This window comes from Dama dama, chromosome 1 (assembly GCF_033118175.1).
Source record: "Dama dama isolate Ldn47 chromosome 1, ASM3311817v1, whole genome shotgun sequence".
NCBI classification, from domain to species: domain Eukaryota; kingdom Metazoa; phylum Chordata; class Mammalia; order Artiodactyla; family Cervidae; genus Dama; species Dama dama.
Window position 1 is genome coordinate 75,767,355 of NC_083681.1, and position 19,771 is coordinate 75,787,125.

At 48.3% G+C, this 19,771-nt stretch overlaps 1 protein-coding gene across 1 annotated transcript in view; it reads left to right on the plus strand.

Annotated features, from left to right (window-relative positions):
• Positions 1 to 335: 335 nt before the first annotated feature.
• The window catches only part of PTPRJ (protein tyrosine phosphatase receptor type J), a 166,965-nt gene continuing 147,529 nt past the window's right edge, over positions 336 to 19,771 (plus strand). The window contains exon 1 of the mRNA XM_061150871.1: positions 336 to 1,055. Within this exon, the coding sequence (XP_061006854.1) occupies positions 336 to 1,055 (720 nt within the window). The remainder of the gene's footprint in view (positions 1,056 to 19,771) is intronic.

Here is a 19,771-nt window from a genome sequence, read left to right on the forward strand (position 1 = left end):
AGCCAGATTTACCCCATGGCAGAGTCGGGCGCTCATCTCTGGATCCGCTCCAACGCCCCGCTTTCAGCCTCCCTGGCCCGAGGATGGGGGGGTGGGCAGGGCAAGACAACACACAGCACGTCTCCTGCAGTTTAGGGGTTCATGCACCTCTAAGCCACCCTCTGGTCAGGTCAAGCAGGCCATCGCTGGGGTGCCATCTGAACGCAGGCCTGGCTGTGCCCTCGAGAGGGGTCTCGGTCCACATCTGGCGACCCAAACCCGGGGGCCCCCGGAGCCGGGGTCGAGGGTACAGGCTCGCGGTTTGGGAGCCGCGTCCCGGGTGCCGAGTCCCAGGAATGTGGGAGGGCTGGGCGGAGAGGGCGGGCGAGGCGGGGGCGCTTCCTCTGCCCGCCAGGAGGGGAGCCGCCCCGGCGCGCGCGGGTCGCGCCGCCGCCCCCTCCCAGCGGCCCGGCCGGCCCGGCGGGGGCGGGGGCTGCAGCGGGAGGGCGGCGAGGGGCCGCGGAGCTCGGCAGCCGCCCGGCCGGCCCGGGCGGGAGGAAGCGATGAATATTCAGAGGGGGAGGGGGCAGGGAGGGGGCCGAGCGCTCGCCGCGGCTCCCTGCAGCCGGAGCCGCATGACGCGCGGAGGAGGCAGCGGGAGCCGCCGGGGCCGCGGGAGCCGGGAGCCGGGCGCCGCGCGCCGGGGGTGGGCGCCGCTTGCTCCGCCCTGCGAAGCCCCTACGCGTCCGGGGACGTGTCCCCCCCGCCGCAGCCGCGCCGGGCTCCGCCGTGTGGCCGCCGCCGCCGCCGCTGCCATGTCCCCGGGGAAGCCCGGGGCGGGCGGAGCGGGGACGAGGCGGACCGGCGGGAGGAGGCGGAGGCGGAGGCGGCGGCTGGAGGCGGCGACTCAGGCGCCGGGGCTCGGGCGCACGGCGGGGCCCGGCTCGCGCGTCCCGGGCACGTTCCAGGGCGCGCGGGGCATGAAGCCGGCGGCGCGGGAGGCGCGGCCGGCCCCGCGCTCGCCGGGGCTGCGCTGGGCGCTGCCGCCGCTGTTGCTGCTGTTACGCCTGGGCCAGGTGAGCCCGGGGTGGTGGGCTCCGCGGCGGGGGTGGTGGTGGCGGGGCGCGAGGGGGGCCGCGGGACTGGAAGCCCCTGCACCTGCCCGGGGGCGCCCTGATTGCGGGGCTCGGAGGAGACGGCCGGGGTGGGGTGGGGGGGCTCCGCGTCCCCGGGGCCCTCCTCTGCTGGAGGCCGGCCTCGCGCGCCGGCGACCCAGCCCTTTCCCCGGCTCCCGCGTCCCCGAGGGAGGGCGGCTGGCTCGGGGGTCCCGGGGGGTGGGGGGGCTCCGGAGCCTCGCCGTGGCCGCCCCTCGTGCGGGCTGCGGGCAGTCTCTGGCCCGGCCCGGCCCCGAGCTGGTCACATCTGGCGGGCGCGGGCCCGGCTCGCCCGGCCGAGGCGGCCGGAGGGGGCGTGTTTGCGGAGAGCTCCGACCGCGGAGCCGGGCCGGCCTGGCCGAGCGGCGGCCGACCTCCGACCCGGCCTGCGGGGGCCGAGGGGCGGGGCCGAAGGGCCGCGGCTGCGGCGGCCCGGGAGGGGAGCCGGGGAGGGGAGCCCGGGCCGGGGCCGGGGCCGCGGCGGGTGGTGGTGGGCGAGGCGCGGGGCCTCAGGGCCGCGGGCGCTGCTTCTGGGGAAAGTTGCAGCCCCGGGAGAAGGTGGCCCCTCGCGGGCGTGCCTCCGAGCGACGGTCCTTCTCCCGGAGACGCTGCCCGCTTTCCCTGGGTGCTTAATCCGTGCACTGTGGGCGCCGGCTTCCCCTGCCCCCCGCGCGCCCTGTTCTCGAATTTCGCCTTTCAGATAATGCTGTGCCTGGCGTTTCGGTGATCCATCCCCCTGAAAAGCGCCGTTTCCCCTCCATGGTGTTCCCACGGGGTGAGGGAGGGCAGCTGAGCGATGTCCCCATTTCACAGATAGGGAACTGGAAGGAGAGAAGTGAAAAAGCAGAATCGCCCAGCCCTTCGCGGCAGCTGAACCAGCGCGTTCGTCCCCTTCTAGGAGCCTGCTACGGTCTCGAACCCGCGATGGAAAAGGCCTTGGCGTTTTTTTGTGAAGGAAAAAATGTCTCATACAGACGGCAGCTCTAAGAACAGGATGTTTGAAACCTGGGAAGCGAGTTATTGACTGGGGAGGGAACCTGGCTTCAGGGAAAACTCCCCCTCTCCCCCGCCCCATCCTAGGTCCCTTCCTTTTTCTTTCTTTTCTTGAAATTGAAGTCTAGTTGCTTTATAATATTGTGTTAATTTCAGGTGTACGGGAAAGTGATTGGTTATACGTATACACGTATGTATCTTTCTGTTTAGTTTTGATTCTTTGCCGTTACGGTTTACTACAAGGGAAAACTTTTCAAGCACAAATAAAAAGATTGCCTGAGAGCAGAAACACCAGCCTTGGGGCAGCAATGCAGCCCAGCAGGCAGGACCGGAAGGTACTAGGGCCTGGGGGCCTTCAGAAGCTCTCCGCACCCAGAGGGCTCTCTGGTTGCCTGTGTCCCTTCAGTGTTCCCCGGGCAGGCTTGGACCAGTCTCTCAGGAAGGCCTGGAAAGCACGGTCACCTCCTGCAGAGAATGTCAGATTCGGGGTTCTGATAATCTTCTGTCAGATTCAGAAGACCAGCTCCAGGGCCAAGTTCAGTCTCCTCCATCCTCCCTTGATCGCTTTAGTAGGATGGGACCACCTGCCCCATGGGTTTGCCTGGTGGCTCAGTGGTAACGAAGCTGCCTACCATGCAGGAGACGAAAGAGATGTGGGTTTGAACCCTGGGTTGGGAAGATCCTCTGGAGGAGGAGGTAGCAACCCACTCCAGTATTCTTGCTTCGGAAATTCCACGGACAGAGGAGCCTTAGTGGCCTATAGTCCAGGTGGTTGCAAAGAGTTCCATGAGGCTGAACACACACATACACACACACACACACACACACACACTCACGCACCACCTGCCCCATGGGATTGCCTGAGGGGCTTTCACTGGCCAGCGTCTGAAATGGCCTTGTGAACACGAAAGGGCATCCAGGTGGGATTATCATTAAGGTACAGTGTGTATGGACTTTCTCCTTGTCCCTATAAGGAAATTCAAGAACAGTATATGAGATTAAAAAAATATCACCTTATATTGAAGATCTCTTGTACCAGATACTTCATTTATTTTTAGTTTACTTTGGTGCAAATATATCTTATTATCGTATTTATCTTTTTGCATGGGCCATAGTGGTTGCTAGCTCTGTTTGGAATCAGCAAAAAGTTTCTTGGGTAAATTTATTTCTTGCCCAATCCTTCCTTGTGTTTCAATAGCATCTTGCCATGCGACACTTGTCCCCTATTCAGATATTTCCTTCCTCTCTAATTTGTTCTGTAGAAACTTGAGGAGTCTATTTCTTGTTTTTGGATGCATTATAAAATGGGAAATCTAAAAGGCTTTCTGAAAAAGCATCTTCAAAATCCACATTCGACAGTTCATTTTGATGTTGGATATTTCAGGGAGTCAATGCATTTTTGAGCTGGACCAGACTTCAAGATAGCTCAAATTCCTTTATTATTATTATTTTTTTTAAAGATAAGGCTTTTGAGGCCCAGGAAAGACAGTGATTGGACTGAGGCCAATGGTAGAGGATGGTAGATGGTAGAGGAGATGGGATGGGATTGAAACATGTGTCCCTTGCCTGTGTCTTTGATTTTCGTGATTTTTTTTTTTTTTCTTTTGCCATTTTTCACTTTGCTCTTAATTTTACTGTAGGCACAGCGCTGCCTCACTGTGTACTCCTGAAACTGTGGGTGTGAATAGAGTTTTTCTTTTTTCCATCTTTTTGTGGGATCTTCCCAGGTCAGGAATCAAATCCATGTCTCCTGCCTTGACAGGTGGATTCTTTACCACTGAGCCGCCAGGGAAGCCCTAGAGTTTTCCAAGTCAAGTCATATTTTCCATGTATGTGTTTGGCTGATTGCCTTTACTGTCCACCTTAAACTATCACAACATTGTTATCAGCTATTTACTCCAAATAAAATAAAAAGTTAAAAAAGCCAAATCTTATTTGAGATGGAAAGTCATATTTGAAGTTTTCAAAGCTTATACATTCAGGAAATGTGGGTGAAGGGTCTGACTGTCTCCCTAACACTTGATTGGTTTAGTAAGGCTTGGATTGTGTGTGTGTATGTGTATGTTTTAAAATGAAATCAACAGTAGCAGGTTTAAAAAATTGGGCAAGTTGTGGAAAAAATGCACTCTGGGCATTCGTGAGGCTAGATACAGAAGCAGGGAAGCTGAGATGCTAGAAGACTCAGTGCTTAGTAGGGCTGGAAAAGCAATTTTTGAACCTGTTTTCTCATCCCCTTTCTCCGAGGCAGGAAGGATGGCCGGGGATGATTCCAACATGTGGACTTGTCTGGTTGCAATGACTTCACCCATTCTCCTAGCATTTTTGCACATTAATTTTGGTTTGTGTGTATGTTTTAGGCAATGTGACAAAGCTGTCCACCCTCCCTCCCTTGGTCTTCTTCTCTTGAGAAAAGTAGTCCTGACAGATTCTTTTTGAAATCAGCTTGATCGTGGACTGCTTTCAAATGAAAAAAAAAAAAAAAAAAAACGAAAAACAAAAACAAAAACCGAACTGGTGACTGATAGCTGTTTTGTTGGTCTCATGGTGTTTTGGATTTTGCTTTTCTTTTGTTTTCTTGTTTCCTGGTGAATAATAACTGTTTGTGTTTATTATCTACTGTAGCTAATCCTTAAGTCTGCTTGCCTACCTGTTTCATCCAGGGTACAACAAATATTTTGACTTCTTCCAAATTGCTTGTTAAATTCTCATAGAGGCAACTTTAAACATTTTTGTTTTGCTTCAGAACAACAATGGAAAAAACAGAATGATTATGTTTTGTTTGCAGGCAATTTAAGAAAACAGAGCAAATTGGTTTATGGTTGGACTATGACTTTGAGCTGACTTCAACCTTAGCTCTATGATAAAGATAACCCTGGAATACCCAAGGTTTCCTAAGCAAAGAGACTCCTGGCTCCCGAGTGAGCAATTTTGGTCAGCAGAGAGGTTATTTAGCTCCTAAAAGTAATTTTTGCTTGGGATTGAGACCCAGGCACAGTTGCTGGGTTTAACCAGCGCATCATCAGCAATTACTTACTTAGTTTATTCACTGCTTGGCCAGGGGAATTATTTTGAGTGCAGGGTAAGAGGCAATTTTCTGTGCATTTCCCTTCTAATAGAATGCTGCTGCTAATACTGTAATTAATAGGTAGCTTTATATGTGGCAGGCATTATGCTAAGGGTGTTAATGCACTATCCCATTTGGCCGTATCAGAAATAGCTGAGAAGTAGGTGCTGTTCATGGTCTCATCTTATTTTTTAAAATTTTACTTATTTTAAAAAATTTTTGGCTGTACTCTGTGACTTGTAGGATCTTAGTTCCCTGACCAGGGATTGAACCTGGGCCCTGGCACTGAAAGCATTGTGTCCTAACCACTGGACTTCTGGGGATTTCCTGGTCCCATTTTATCTGGGAGAAAACGGAAGTTCTGAACTTCCCAAAGATTCATCATAATAGTCTGTGGCAGAGCCGTGTTTGCCATCTCTGACACCCCGGTTTACTGTCCTGTGCTGTGAGAATGCAAAGTCTTTACAAAGTCTTCGGTGTTCAACTGGGAGAGGAGGGGATACAAACGGACCTACCTGCAGAAGAGAAACAGACTCACGGAGAGCAGGCTGTGATTGCCAGGGCAGGGAGTAGGGGAGAGAGGTGCAGCGGGAATTTGGGGTTAGCAGATATATATAGAATGGTTAAACAACAAAGTTCCCTAGCAGAGGGAACTATATTCAATATCTTGTGATAAACCATCATGGAAAAGAATTTTAAAAAGAATGTGTATATAGGTATAAGTGAATCATTTTGCTATACAGAAGAAATTAATACTACATTGTAAATCAACTATACTTAAAAAAAAAAAAACCACAACAGAGGGGATGGGGGAGAGAGGAGGTGACTGACTTGTGACGGACAGGCTCGTAGGGCCTTACCCTGTCCCGGCTTATGTTTCTTTGTGAGCCTGAATCTGCAAGGCGGGCCTGCCTTGGTGGAGATGGAATGGGATTTGGGATGGAAAGAGCTGGGTTTAGGTCCTCCCTCAGTCGCTTAGTAGCTGCATAAACTTGGGCAAGCCACTTAACCTCTGTGACTTCTCATTTCCTTATCTGGAGAATGGGACTAATACTTCCTGCTTCACTGGGTGGTTGAGAGGATCAGCTAAGATAGAAGGGGAACTGCTCCGTGAAATCTAAGGCTCAAGTTCAGTTGGGGGCTGCTGCTATTATCTGGGGGGAGGATGTGAGGCCTCAAGTCATTTCTTCATTGAACAGGTATTTATTGTTTCCCACCGAGGGGTGCAGAATAACCCCAGGGGTGTGCCAAATGAACTCGGCTCACATAACATTAAAAATAGTGATTATTTGTCTTAGGGGAGCTTTGGTAAAAATGTAAGGGAGGTGTCAAATCCATGAGTGTCGTGGTGAATACATTTGTGTAAACTTAATAACAAGTTGAGCTGAAGGAAAATGTTGAGGGGACTTCCCTGGTGGTCCAGTGACTGGGACTCCTCACTTCCAGTGCTGGGGCTGAGGGGACAGGTTCGATCCCTGGTCGGGGGAACTAGATCCTACCTGCTGCAACTAGAGATCCCGCACGCCCAAACAAAGATAGATCCCGTGTGCCCCAGCTAAAACCTGAGGCAGCTGAATAAACAAATACTTAAATAATAAATATATTTTAAAGAGAAAAATATTGAGCAAAAATAATGATGTAAATGATGGTGTGGTTATGGCACCCTTGTAACCATGATGCATTAAACCGGGGGCACACTGCATGGGGCACAGGCAGTCGTGGTGAGTGAGCGAGGCAGCCTGGCTTCGTGTCTCTTAGAGGCTGTGGGGCTGACACGACTGGTCACCTCCAGCTCACCAGTCGCAATGGTGACACAGACTGTGCTGGGGTGTCCTTGCTGCCCCCTGCCCCCTGCCCCCTGCAGAGGACGGGCTGGCCCTGGGCTTGCCAGGGAAGAAGTGGTGATGAGAGGGACAAAGTGGAGATCCCTGGAAGCTGCAGCTGTGTCAGGCCAGAGGAGTCCACAGCAATTTTGTCGCCTCCTCCTGTGGCTTTCCAGTGGCTTTTCTGGTGACCCCTGGGAAGACAGGAGCTGTAGGAAATTTGCTATTGCTTCCTTATCAGCGGTAGGATTCCTTGATAGTCATCCTATTGTTTCAGCGTTTCCATGGCATGTAAATGCCTGGGTGAGGGGTGGTGGTAATGAGACAGCAGATGGGGGCCACTTTGAAAGCCAAGTAGTGTCAGCTCCCACAGAAGGTCTAATTTTAAACATGCAAATAATTTTCAGTTCCACTTTTCCTTCTTCCTGTTAGAGGGAAGCTGTCCTCTGTTGCCTTCTCTGAGGCTTGAGCAGACAATGTTGTTATTATGCCACAAACTATCTTCTTCTCCAGAGCAGGGATGGGGTGGTGTTTTTCTGAGTGCCTGTGCTGGCCCCAGCCCAGGGTTATTTCATGGCTTTGGGAAGAGATGTGAGTGAATATTAAAACTTAGCACCAATATGGAGTCTAACACAGTGGTTCTTAATCTTTCAGGGGAGGGTGAGGTTTTCAACCCTAACAGAGTATGTATATGTAAAGTATGTATATGTAAAAGCGAAGACTCCTCTCCCTAAAAGAAATGCACATATTTACAATTTTGTATCCCATTTCTGGAGTTTACCTTTAAAATAGCCCATGAAGCCTAGGTTAAAAACCCTCTAATCTAAAATTGTAACATTTACAAAGTTATGTTTGTAAGTCCTCTTCAAAGAGATAACCACTATGTGTATACTTGTTTTCCTCCTAGGGAAAAAAATGTTTGTATGTAATATATTTAAGTATCTATGTTCATCATTTTAAAAAGTTACATTAAAGGTAACATTACATATACATTGTTCTCTACTTTTAGCCTTTTACTTTACTTAGTTATCTTGGAGATTATTTCATATCTGGACCCATAGTTTTAACTTATTCTTTTAAATGCCTAATATTCTGATGTGTGACTTTACCACAGTTTATTTGTCCTTTCCGGTCAATGGACACTTCAGTTATTTTCTGACAACCCTCTCCTCCTTTTTTTTTTTTTTTTTTTTTTTTTACAAATCATGCTTCAGAGAGTGTGTTTGATACATATTTCTTGTAACTTTCAGGAGAATATCCATAGGGTAAATTTCTAATTTTAGAATGGTTAGCTTAGAGGGAACCTGTATTTAAAAATTGGATAGCTGTTAAATTTTCCTGTTTGTACCTGCACCCATAGGCTTGGAGAGTGTCTGTTATCGCCATACTATAAGCTGAACTGAAGATTGTTAAGTTTTTAAATGTGTATCAGCCTGAGAGGTAAAAAATTATATCCTGTTACTTTTAGTTATATCTTCAATTTTGAGTTAGTTGAGCATTTTTTCGGGCTATTTGCATTTCTTCCTTCCTTTTTTTTGCGGGGGGGGGGGGGGGAGTTAACTCCCTGTTCATTAAAAAAAGATTGTCTTTTTGTTATGTATGTGTGCAAGCTCTTTGGAAATGAGGGAAGTTAGTCCTATTCTCTAATTTCTGTTTCAAATGCAATAGTATAATTCAAATATAAATATGTCTAAAATATGACTATTTTAGATGCAACCCTTGTCCTTAGGAACTGAAATTTAAATAAGACCTCTGGGTGATAGAGTATAGACTCTTTGCAGCGAGACTGCCAGGTTGGAATCCTAGCTCCACCATCTAAATAGCTGTGTGTTTTGGGCAGGTGCCTTAACCGTTCTGATCCTTGGTGTTCGCATTTCTAAATTGCTAGTATAACAGTAGTACCTCTCACACAGGGTAGTTGGATAAGTTAAATGAGATCACATTATGCTAAAGTTCCTTGTAAATTGATTTCAAAATATAAGAACACTGTTTCACTTATTCAAGAATTAGATTTTTAAAGTTAGAGCAAAAGGACATAATTCTGAATTGTAAAAATTGTGTTACAAAATTTAAAAATTGAATTTGAGATTAAATCCACAATGGATAGTATACATACACACACATATATATGTATGTATCTATATACCTATATATGTATATGTGTGTATATAGATAGATAGATATATTAAAATGTATAATGTGAAATGGTGTAGGCTTCTCTGCTAGGATAATTTAAATTATATTTCTCTTTTGACAAGTTGATATACTTGAATTAATATAGGTTAAATGAGCACAAGATGTGACTGAAGAGTGGCCAGTGTGATCTTTGCCGCCAAAGCGTGTAGGACTATTGACCATGTCCTTTAGAGAAACAGGGTTTTCCATGAGCATCCCTATCGTTGTGACCTGGCCAGCTCTGACTGTGGCCACCTCCTATCTCTGGCGACATTTTCTCTAGGACCATGAGGAGTTATTTTATGCTGCCAATTGAAAGTTTGAAGGCGTTCTTCTTGGCTCTAATTGCAGAAGATGGGAAGCTGAGAAAGTCTGTGCTGACCAGTCCACCTTGTTTCCATGGCAACAAGGTGATGCTGCAGTCCCTGCTGTGGCTGAGGGGCCACCATGTCCGTCTGTCATGGGGGTTATTCCTTCCCCACTAAGCATGGACCACACTCATGGTCTTATTTTGCTGAGACACTGGCATACGTTACTATTTATGAAAACTAAAATATTATTTTTACCTATTTGGTTTGCAAGGCCTTCAACATATACGGTCTCATTCAGTTCTCACAGCATCCCTGTGGGTTTGTCATTGTCGTTCCCATTTAAGATGTGACTTGGACTGTCTCTCAGTGACTTGTCCTGTCCATTTCGGGTGCCATCTGTCTGTTGTACAGTAATAATGTACATGCACTATATAGCCCAGTTTTTAACATTAGTCAAGTTTAGAATTAGCTTTCAGGAGGCTAATTGGCCAGTTGAGTCCCCTAGTTTGGTTCATTCATAATTATTAGGTTGAACTGTATGAAATTACTGTTTTTGGTCCTTTGAATCCCGGCAGTTGTATATGGTTCCATCTAATATGTTCCAGGAAATGTTCTTTTATAGTGAAGTCTAGAAAACCAAATCATAGACTTTCATGTTGTAAAGTGGTGTGTTTGAAACCGTGGGTCATAAAATCAGTTTAGTGAGTTATGATCAGCATTAGAAAATGATAGAGTAGAAAATATTGGCATCCTCTGCAGGTGGGAAGGGTAAGAACTGCTTTATGAAAGCATATATATATATATTTGTGTGTCTTTGTATGTACTGAATTGCATATAAGTTGAATTCATCACGGCTTCTGTCATTGCCGAGAAAACTGGAAGCCACTGTTACAGGGAAAGGAGAGGTGGAAGGTGTTGGTCAGGGGGTGGAGGTGGTTTCTGTCTTTAAAGACAGTGGAAAACTAGTCTAATGTCCCGAAATGTGCATAATCAGTGCCCACATAGATGACTGAAGACCATTATGCAGTGGCTGGCACAGGGGGGCTCTTAGGAGGAGAGTGGGTTGCCTGGCAGCTGAGGAGGCCTGACCTTAAGTGGCTGCCCTTCTGGAAACTTCGGGGGGACCACCGCAGTTGGACAAGTTATTGGCCACGCTCTCTCTTCTTGGGTGCATAGGTTTGAGGGAGCTGACACTCGCTGTCTAGTGTGTTGTGTGCTTTGAATAAAAACTTAGGACCTTCTCAGGGGAGCTGAGACTCTGAGGGGTTGTCACCTGTCTGTTGAGTAGTGGGACTCAGACTCACAGCCTGGCCTTTTTTTTTAAACCTTCAGGCCACGCTGCCCTCAATCCACTCATGCTAATCCCCAGTTGCCTGGAGGATCCTGATCTAGACTTTGACTTTATTCCTCTACGAGTCAGTTCAGGTTTTTGTTTTTGTTTTTTATATAAAAAAATTTAAAATATAGATAAAAAAAAAAAAAGAAAGCAAAATTATTATCTGTAATCTCCACTCCCTTGAAATTAACTCCTGGTACCATTTTCTGATGAGTGATCTTTGTCTTTTTTTAATGCTTGTTCTATTTGTTTCTACTAAAAAAATAGGATTACCTCCTATACATGCTTTATAATTGATATTTTTCAATTAAAAAAAATTGGGGTAGATGCATTTCTAGGTGGTATCCCAGGAACCCATAGCATAAACATGAGGCTTTTTCCTGGAAGGTCACTGTTACTCAGTAGAAAGTCTTTTGGGGGGAAAAAAAAATTTTTTTTTTTTTTTTAAACAAACATGGTTGCATCCAGAAAATTTTCAGCAAATACAGAAGACAGCAAAAAGAATCTCTATCCCTCTGGGGTATGAGTTCTCTCCCCTCTGCTATTCTCAGGGGCATTTTGTAGAGTACTGTTAGTGTGTTGCAAACATTTCCCCCTTGAGAGTGAATCCTCTTCCCTTCTCTAACTTTTAACTGTTGCATCTCATTGCATTGTATGGCAGTACCTTAGTTTATCTAGTTCATCTTGTGATTAGTTGTCTAGTTGTCTCTAACATGTTTTGCCATGATAAAGACTATTTGGATAACTTTGTGGTTAAATCTGAACACATCTGATGGTTTGGGCATAGGTGGTGATAATAACAGTAGCTGCCGTAGGTTGAATAGCTATTATGAATTGTCAGCACTCTGTATGTATTAACTCATACAATCCTATGATGTAGGTATAGGGAAGGACACTGAGGCCAGGGAGTTATAATCTGGACCATGGCCACAGCTTGTGCCAGGACCTCAACCAGCTAGTTGTGGGTTTCCTTGAGGACGCAGGGAGATCTGGGACGGGGAGGGGGTCATTGCCTCCATGCGCCAGGGTGCGTGTGAGTCTCCTGGAAGGCCAGCTGGGCTTGAGGGCCACTCTCACAGGTGGGAGAACCCCTTCCTGTGGGGTGGGAGGCCCATTGACATTTGCTGCTCAAGCGCCATGACTTGGCAGGAATGCAATGCTCCCCGGAACTGCAGAAGTGTCATGGCTATGGAGTTTAGATCCTGAAGCTGTAAGTGGTAAAGGCTACCTGAAACTTTGGGGCCTTGGCTCAGATCAAATGATGACATAATGGCATGGCTTTGGGGTCTTGACCTTCCTTTTGTGAATGAATTTGGATTTCATAGAGCTTGAAATTGGGCATGGATGACATGCCTTTGGGGTGTCCCAGGAGAAGAGCAGCATGGCAAAGGGCATGCATCCAAATCCGTGTTCATCTTCTGCAGCGTTGTCTTGGAAACTTGTTACATCACTTGGGAAATGGGTCATAATTGCCAGGCCACATGTTATTAGGGTTAAATGAGGGAAGGTGTGCGAGATTAAACCCAATCCAGACTGTGGCTTAAATGTTTGCTCCCAACTCAACCATAGTAACAGTGCTTTCTGACTGGGCTACTGTTGCCATGTATCCAAGGATGAGACCTGCTGTGTAGTTGTTGAGACAATTTATGCCTTGGTGCCCAGGAGAAGTATTGTCTACAGTGGTCACCAGACCCTTCTGCGTGAAGAGAAATTGTAGGGGTACAGATGGGAGCTCTTATTTCAGATGACATGTTGGCATGTCTGAGGATGTGGGCATATATTCACTGTGAATCACAGTGATCTCTAAGAGAGAATAATGTTAATTAAGCTAGAGCAGGAGATCGTCAGATGGGGGACGGGCGGGGGGGGGGGGGGGGGCGGGTGGTGGAGGCGGGGAGAGAAAGAGGTCACATACAACCAGCCAGAGTCAGCCCTTCCTGGAGGAGAGTCATGGTCCTGTATACCTGTTCTCCCAGCTGTGAGGCCATGCCAGCCCATCACACCCTTGCTTAAGGCAGGAAACATTTAGCCAGCACTAATCTCACCTTGTAGATCTAGCAGGCTGCAACCCAGCCTGTCTCTCTAGGGTTGCTGTACCCATCCTGGCGACCTCCAGCTTGGCTTCATCATCCAGCACCTGTCTTCTGACTTCCTGCCCGAATCCCTCCCTCGAGGTCCTCTCCTCCTGCAAACTGCTCTCCCTGATACCACCTCTGATTCTGCATTCTCATTAGAGTTCAGACCTGATGCTGAAACTGTTTTGTAGCTCTGACCTGTGCATGTCTCCAGTCAGTCACAACCTCCGATTTAGCTTCCTTGTATCTGGCTCCTGGGAGTCCATCCCTGTGAGAGTGGACGTCAGATGGCTTGAAGTCACTTTGGGGACAGTCTCACCAAACTCTGGGCTTGTTCCTGGAACTGAGAGACAGTGTATGTGGTTGTCGAGAGCCTGGGTTCTAGAGGAAGAGGACTGCATGGGAATTCCATGAGAAAACATGTTTTATCATGTTGTTTAACCTCCCTGTGCCTCATTTTGCTCATCTATAAAATAGTGGTGGTTGTATGACTCAGCTCTCAGCCTGTTAGAGGAAGCAGGTAAGATAAGGTAGGTATTGCAAAGAATTACTCACCGCATGTTAAATATCAGTAGAGATTCCCAGGGGGCTCAGTGGTAAAGAATCCGCCTGCCAGTGCAGGAGATGCAGGAGACCGGGGTTTGATCCCTGGGTTGGGAAGATCCCCTGGAGAAGGAAATGGCAACCCACTGCAGTATTCCTGCCTGGAAAATCCCATGACAGAGGGCTACAGTCCATGGGGTCACAAAGAGTTGTACATGACTGAGCACCCACACGCATGCAACTGAATATCAGCAAACATGACAAAAAAGAAAAGGGACCACATGTTGGATGGGGGTAAGACTCAGATGCTCAGCCTCTGTCTGGCCGTAGAGTCTGTGACCAGCCGTTTGATTTCCTCTGGAAGAGGCACATGTAGTATTGAGCCTTTGCTGTCCCCTGGAATCTGGCCTTTAGGCTTTGAGGCTGTCTCCCAGGGTCACTGGGGGTGAGTGGGGACAACTACTGTTCCTTTAGACCAGTGCTTCTCAACCTCAGATAATCCCTTATTTGGGGAACTATCCTATGCACTGTAGGCTGTTTAGCAGCATCTGTCCCTGGCCTCTGCCCATTGCCTCCCCCAACTTGTGACAATTAAAAAAAAGTCTCTGGCTATTACCAAATGTCCCCTGAGGGTCAATGTTGACTTAGTAGGCGGGCCCAGCTGTCCTTCCATTCCCAGGTGATGATGTCACTGACTTCATCTTTTCTTTCATTTGAGTGGATCCTTTTAAAAGTCTTTATTGAATTTGTTACAGTATTGCTTCTGTTTTATGTTTTGGTTTTTTGGCTGAGAGACATGTGGGATCTTAGCTCCCCGACCAGGGATTGAACTGCACCCAGTACGTTGGAAGGCCAAGTCTTAACCCCTGGACCACCAAGGAAGTCCCCCGCCGACTTCTTCTTGTGAGACCGTAGATCTCACTAGCAAGTGCATTTACAGATGTGACGAATAGCCGCACTGCTGGGTCTCAGAAGCGGACTCCCATTCAGCCTCTGCTGGTGCAGTGAGTTCCTTCCAGGGATGCTGCAGCAGGGCAGCTGCTGTCCGGGGCGTCTGGGCACCCAGGAGTCGAGCCCTATGCCAGGCTCCTCCCCGTGTGGTCAGTCTCACTGTCCTCCTCTGCAAAATGGGAATAACTGACACTCTTCCCACCCTGCCCGGGGGGACAGGAAACCCATGTTAATGTGATAAGTGTGGTTCAAAGCTTTACTGCAGGGCATGTGAAGTTGAAGGAAAGGCTTCGTGTTTATTAGCAGTGAAGCCAGATGTGCCAAGTTCCGCACAAGAGAGAGACCTGGTCGAGGGGAGATCACATTACACAGAAGCCCTGCCAAGTCCCCCTCCCACCACCTCCCTAGAAGATTTTTCAGCTTTTTGAGTGTTTAGCAGCCCCAGAGATGGGCATAAGCCTAGAGGCAATGCCTTCAGATCCAGTGACAGGGAGAGCAGCAGGAGCAAGCCTGGAGGAGGGACCCCGGAAAGCCCGCTGAAATGGTGGCAGTGCCAGCCCAGGGCGAGGAGGGCTGAGGAGGCTTCGTGCACGGGTGCTCAGGGGTGTCTAACTCCTTGCGACCCCACAGACACTGGTTTCGCCAGGCTCCCCGTCCCTGGGACTTTTCATGCACGAATACTGGCGTGGGGTGCCATTCCCTTCGTCAGGGGATCTTCCTGACCTAGGGATTGAACCTGCATCTTCTGCATTGGTAGGTGGGTTCTTCACCCACTGAGCCACCTGGAAAGCCCTGTCAAGAGGACTGGCTTTCTGAAAGCCTGATGTGCTTGAGGACACATCACTTTGTGAAGCCAACGAAGGGCTCCTCCCTCAGTTTTCACGCCTGGTCAAGATGTGCTCTTTCTAGGGGCTCTAGCGTTGTGCCCAGATTGCAGCAGGTCCTCCCAAGCTGGCCACTGGACTGTCCCTCTTCGTCCTTTTAATTCTGGCCATTTCAGAGCTGAGGCACAAAGAAGTGAGGGGACTTGCCCAGAGCCAGGGATGGGGCTGTTCAGTAATCTTTCTGTTGCTTTTAAGCAGCAATTTAAGAGGCTTTCAAAGCCTGAATTTTCCCACCAAATGGGGCTAAGAAACACCTCATAGGATTCTGATTGAGATGCCGGGAGAAAATGCATAGGGAGCCCCCAGCCTGGTGCCTGGCATACAGAAAAGTGAAAGAAAGTGAAGTTGCTCAGTCGTGTCCGACTCTGCGACCCCGTGGACTGTAGCCCACTAGGCTCCTCTGTCCATGGGATTCTCCAGCAAGAATACTGGAGTGGGCTGCCGTGCCCTCCTCCAGGGGATCTTCCTGACCCAGGGATCGAACCTGCATCTCTTATGTCTCCCGCATTGGCAGGCGGGTTCTTTATCACGAGCGCTACATGGGAAGCACCTTTCCTGGGTGGTACTTCTCCCATGGAGGCGGAGAAGGCCTTAGAAGCCACTTCTGGTGGTCTCTTCCCCACGGTGGCTGCACCTGGGGAGCTTCTAGAAAATGCTGATTGGAGACCCCACCCCCCCACTCCGACCAGTGGGGTTTGAACTTCTGGGTGGGTGGCTACACACCATCCCCAGCTTTGTTTCATTTTTATTTTTCCATATGCCTCACGTGGTATTGAAGTGTGGCCAGGGATGAGAACCACTGAGACCAAACCTTTTTTTTTTTTTTTTTGAATCAGAGGCCCGGAAAGCATATGGTTGTCCAGGTTTAGTGAGGCAGGGGAAGGAAACTAAGGTTTCTTTCTTCATAAAGGGCCAGCCGTATGCTAGGCTCTTTTAATTTCCTGCAGGGGCTCTTTTTGTCCCATAGAGATGTGTAATCCCACTGTTTAAACCCGTGTGGCTTCATATTGCTCTTGGGATAAACCCATATGGTGTATCTGCAAGACCCTAGACCTTGGGTCTGGATGACCAGACGCACCCTTCCTCTTTGACTCACCCTGCTCGCCTGCCCCTTTTCGCCGATTCCATTCATGCTGGTTCTCTCATCGCAGACACTGGTGCCCACCCTGCGTTCTCCCTTGGTGGGTGGGTGGGGGGCTTGCTACAGTGTTCTTCCCCAGATCCTTCTGGTTCCTTCTCAGGCTTTAACTCAAGTGACTTGCCCAGACCCCTCTGGCCCGTGGTCCTGCTTCATTTCCTCCCTACTTACCAGAGATGATCTTACTGGTTTGCTGTTTCTGTTTCCCTTGTAGTTTAGTCTGTCAGTCATGTCCGACTCTGCCACTCCACGGGCTGTAGCCCACCAGGCTCCTCTGTCCATGGAATTTCCCAGGCAAGAACTCTAGAGTGGGTTACCATTTCTGTTTCCCTGTTCCCTGGAATAAGAACTTCAGGAGGTAGGAGCCCTGTCTGGTTCTGTGCTCCATCTTTCATGATTTGGACAGAGCCTGCCTCAAAAAGATGCTTGGTAAATGGATGAATTAAAAGAACAACCCTGACATAGACCTGGTATTATCCCCGAGTGGCAACCCAGTAGAATCCCAGTTAAATGCCTCTCAGTCTGATATTATTTCCGACGATCTCATGATATTTTTACCTTTACCCATGACGGCCCAAATGTGTGTGTGTGTGTTTGTGCAGTGCATGCTCCAGTTAAAAAAAAAAAAGCCCAGATTTTTAAGTCTTTTGGACTTCAGCTTGAATCCCAGCACTGCGTCTTACTAGCTGTGTGATCTTGGAAGATTATGGAACCTGTCTGAGGCCCAGTCTTCCTTGTCTGCCAAATGGAATCACAATCAGCATTAATGCTTGTGCATGCGTGCTTCAGTTGTGTCCAACTCTGTGCGACCCTATGGACCATAGCCTGCCAGGCTCCTCTGTCCATGGCATTCTCCAGGCACAAATGCTGGAGTGGGTTGCCATGTCCTTCTCCAGGGGATCTTCCCGACCTGGGGATGGAACCCGTATCTCTTACGTCTCCCACGTTTGCAGGCTGGCCCTTCACCACCGGTGCCACCCGGGAAACCCAGTATTAATGCTCAGTTGGCATTGATTGGAGGCTTTCTGTGTGCCAGGCAGTGTGCGAAGGGCTGCGTGTGTGTGGACTGAGTGAGTCCTCACGACCGCCTCGGGAGGAGGCTCTCTTCTTGCCTTCATTTTACAGGAAAGGAAAGCTGAGATACAGAGAGGTTCAGCAACCAGCCTGAGGTCACACAGTGAATCCAGCCAGACACGAGAGTTCAAACTTCGGCAGTTTGGTTCTAGAATTGGGGTGTTTTGAATTTATGAAACCACATCCGGATGGCCCCAGATGGCTGGTGGTGCTGAGTCCTCAAGGCTTGGGCAGGGTTCGGAGCCTGGGCACTCAGGGAGTGTGGGCAAATGAGTGCGTTTCCCATGAAAAAAATAAAGCAAAAAAACTCTTTGCCTCAAATAATTTATTAAGTGCCTAGTTTGTGCCTGGCGTTGTGACTAGGGCCAGGGAAAAAAAATTAAAAAAATAAAAGGTCTCAATCCTATCACTCTAACTCGTCAGCCTTTTATGCCCGATTATTTGGGCACTTCTTGTAGTTGTGATGGTTTTAATTGGAGATGGGACTTTATGACTGTGCTGGGCCTGGGTTGGGCATCACCTTGCTGAAATTTTCTGTTCTGACAAATGGAAGCGTGAACAGCCACTCCTGCATTTCCAGTGGCTGCTACACTTTGGGGTGAGCAGGCCTCAGGGTTGATGTGAGACCGAGAAGCCTCAAGTGAGTTTGGTCTTTTTTTTTTTTTTTAATTATTTTTCCCTAATTATATTAGAGTGGCATAACAACATTAAAAGAAGCTGGAGAAAGGGGGAAAAGGAAAAAGCCATATATTTCTCCTTATCACGGAACTACTATATTTTAAAGCAGTTACAGCTATGATTTAGTCCATGCGGCTTCTTGTTTAAAATAATTGTGATCACTGCTATTAATAATAACCAACAAGAAGCTACTGTATTGCACATGGAACTCTGCTCAATGTTATGTGCCAGCCTGGAAGGGAGGGGGGTTGGGGGGAGAATGGATGCGCGCGTGTGTGTGTGTGTGACTGCGTCCCTTCACTGTTCAGCTGAAACTATTAGCGTTGTCAATCGGCTATATGCCAATACAAAATAAAAAGTTTCAAGTTTCAAAGAAAATAAATAGAATAATGGTGATCGCCGACAGGGACAGTTTGAGACCTCTAATGTCAAAAGGCCAAATGAAGAGGGAAACGTTTTTCCCTGGTGATACATGGATGATATAGCCATAATTTTTAGTGGCTGCAGGGCATTACATGGAGTGGATGTGCTGTAATTCACTTGGGCTTTTTCCTATTTAGAGTTTTAGGCAGCAGCCCATTTTCCCCCTGTTACCAGTAACGTAGGGACGACGGTCTTCACGCCTGCCGCTTTTTCTGAGAAACAGAAATGATTTCTTCTGGATTAATTTCCAGGCATCTTTATAATCTTTGACACCACTTGCCAAATGACTTTCCAAAAGGGGCGCGTTGTTTATATTGCCATTAGAATGCATGAGACTGCCTGTTTCATTACGCCCACCCTGGCACTGGGTGTTATCATTTTTTAAAGACAGATTTTAAATTTAATATTTGCATTTGCAGACATGCCAACTGGGCTGTGTGGTGGCTGGCTGCCTCATGCCGCTTTTGACCATGTGTGACTCATATAGAACCTGTTTTGTGTAATCTTTTAAAAAAATTCGTTAATTTTTTTTTTTTTTTCAATGCTTGGGGAAAATGTCAGGTCACTGTCTGTGTTTTGTACCGAAGTCTACACTTGTCTGGTTAGGTACCTAGAAAATTCTAAGCACAGCCAGAAACCAGCTGGGCCTAGTTGGGTATTTTCTGATTGGAGAGATGGTCAGCTGTATTCATTTCAGTTTTAGAGCTGCTGTTAGAAATACCTCCTCTTCAGTATCTCAACCTTAAAGTTGAATTATGTGATGGTCTGGGGGACATAGGGGAAATGAAATGTTATTGAGTGCGTCCTAAATATCTAGGCCTTCCTGGTTACAGCTTGAAAATGGCAGCATGTCCTAGCATAGCAGGCAGAGAAAGTTGACCTCCAATCCTAACTTCGCCCCCTGCCTCCTCCTCTCCTCCTCCACCCCCCCCACCTGTAAACCAGGATGAAGAGCCTTGTTATCAAGGATTAAGCCCACAGGAAGACTTGGAGATCTCCTTTTGGTGTTGACACAGCAGAGGGGCGGAGACAGCGGAGGGAAGCAGGCCGCCCCAGATGGCTTTCCTTTGGGAGGTTCTGGTTTAGCAGGAGAGATAAGGTGGGCCGTTGGGCCAGTGTCAGGTCACAGATGGGACGGCCCTCAGAATAACGGCCAGGAGCTGAGACAGA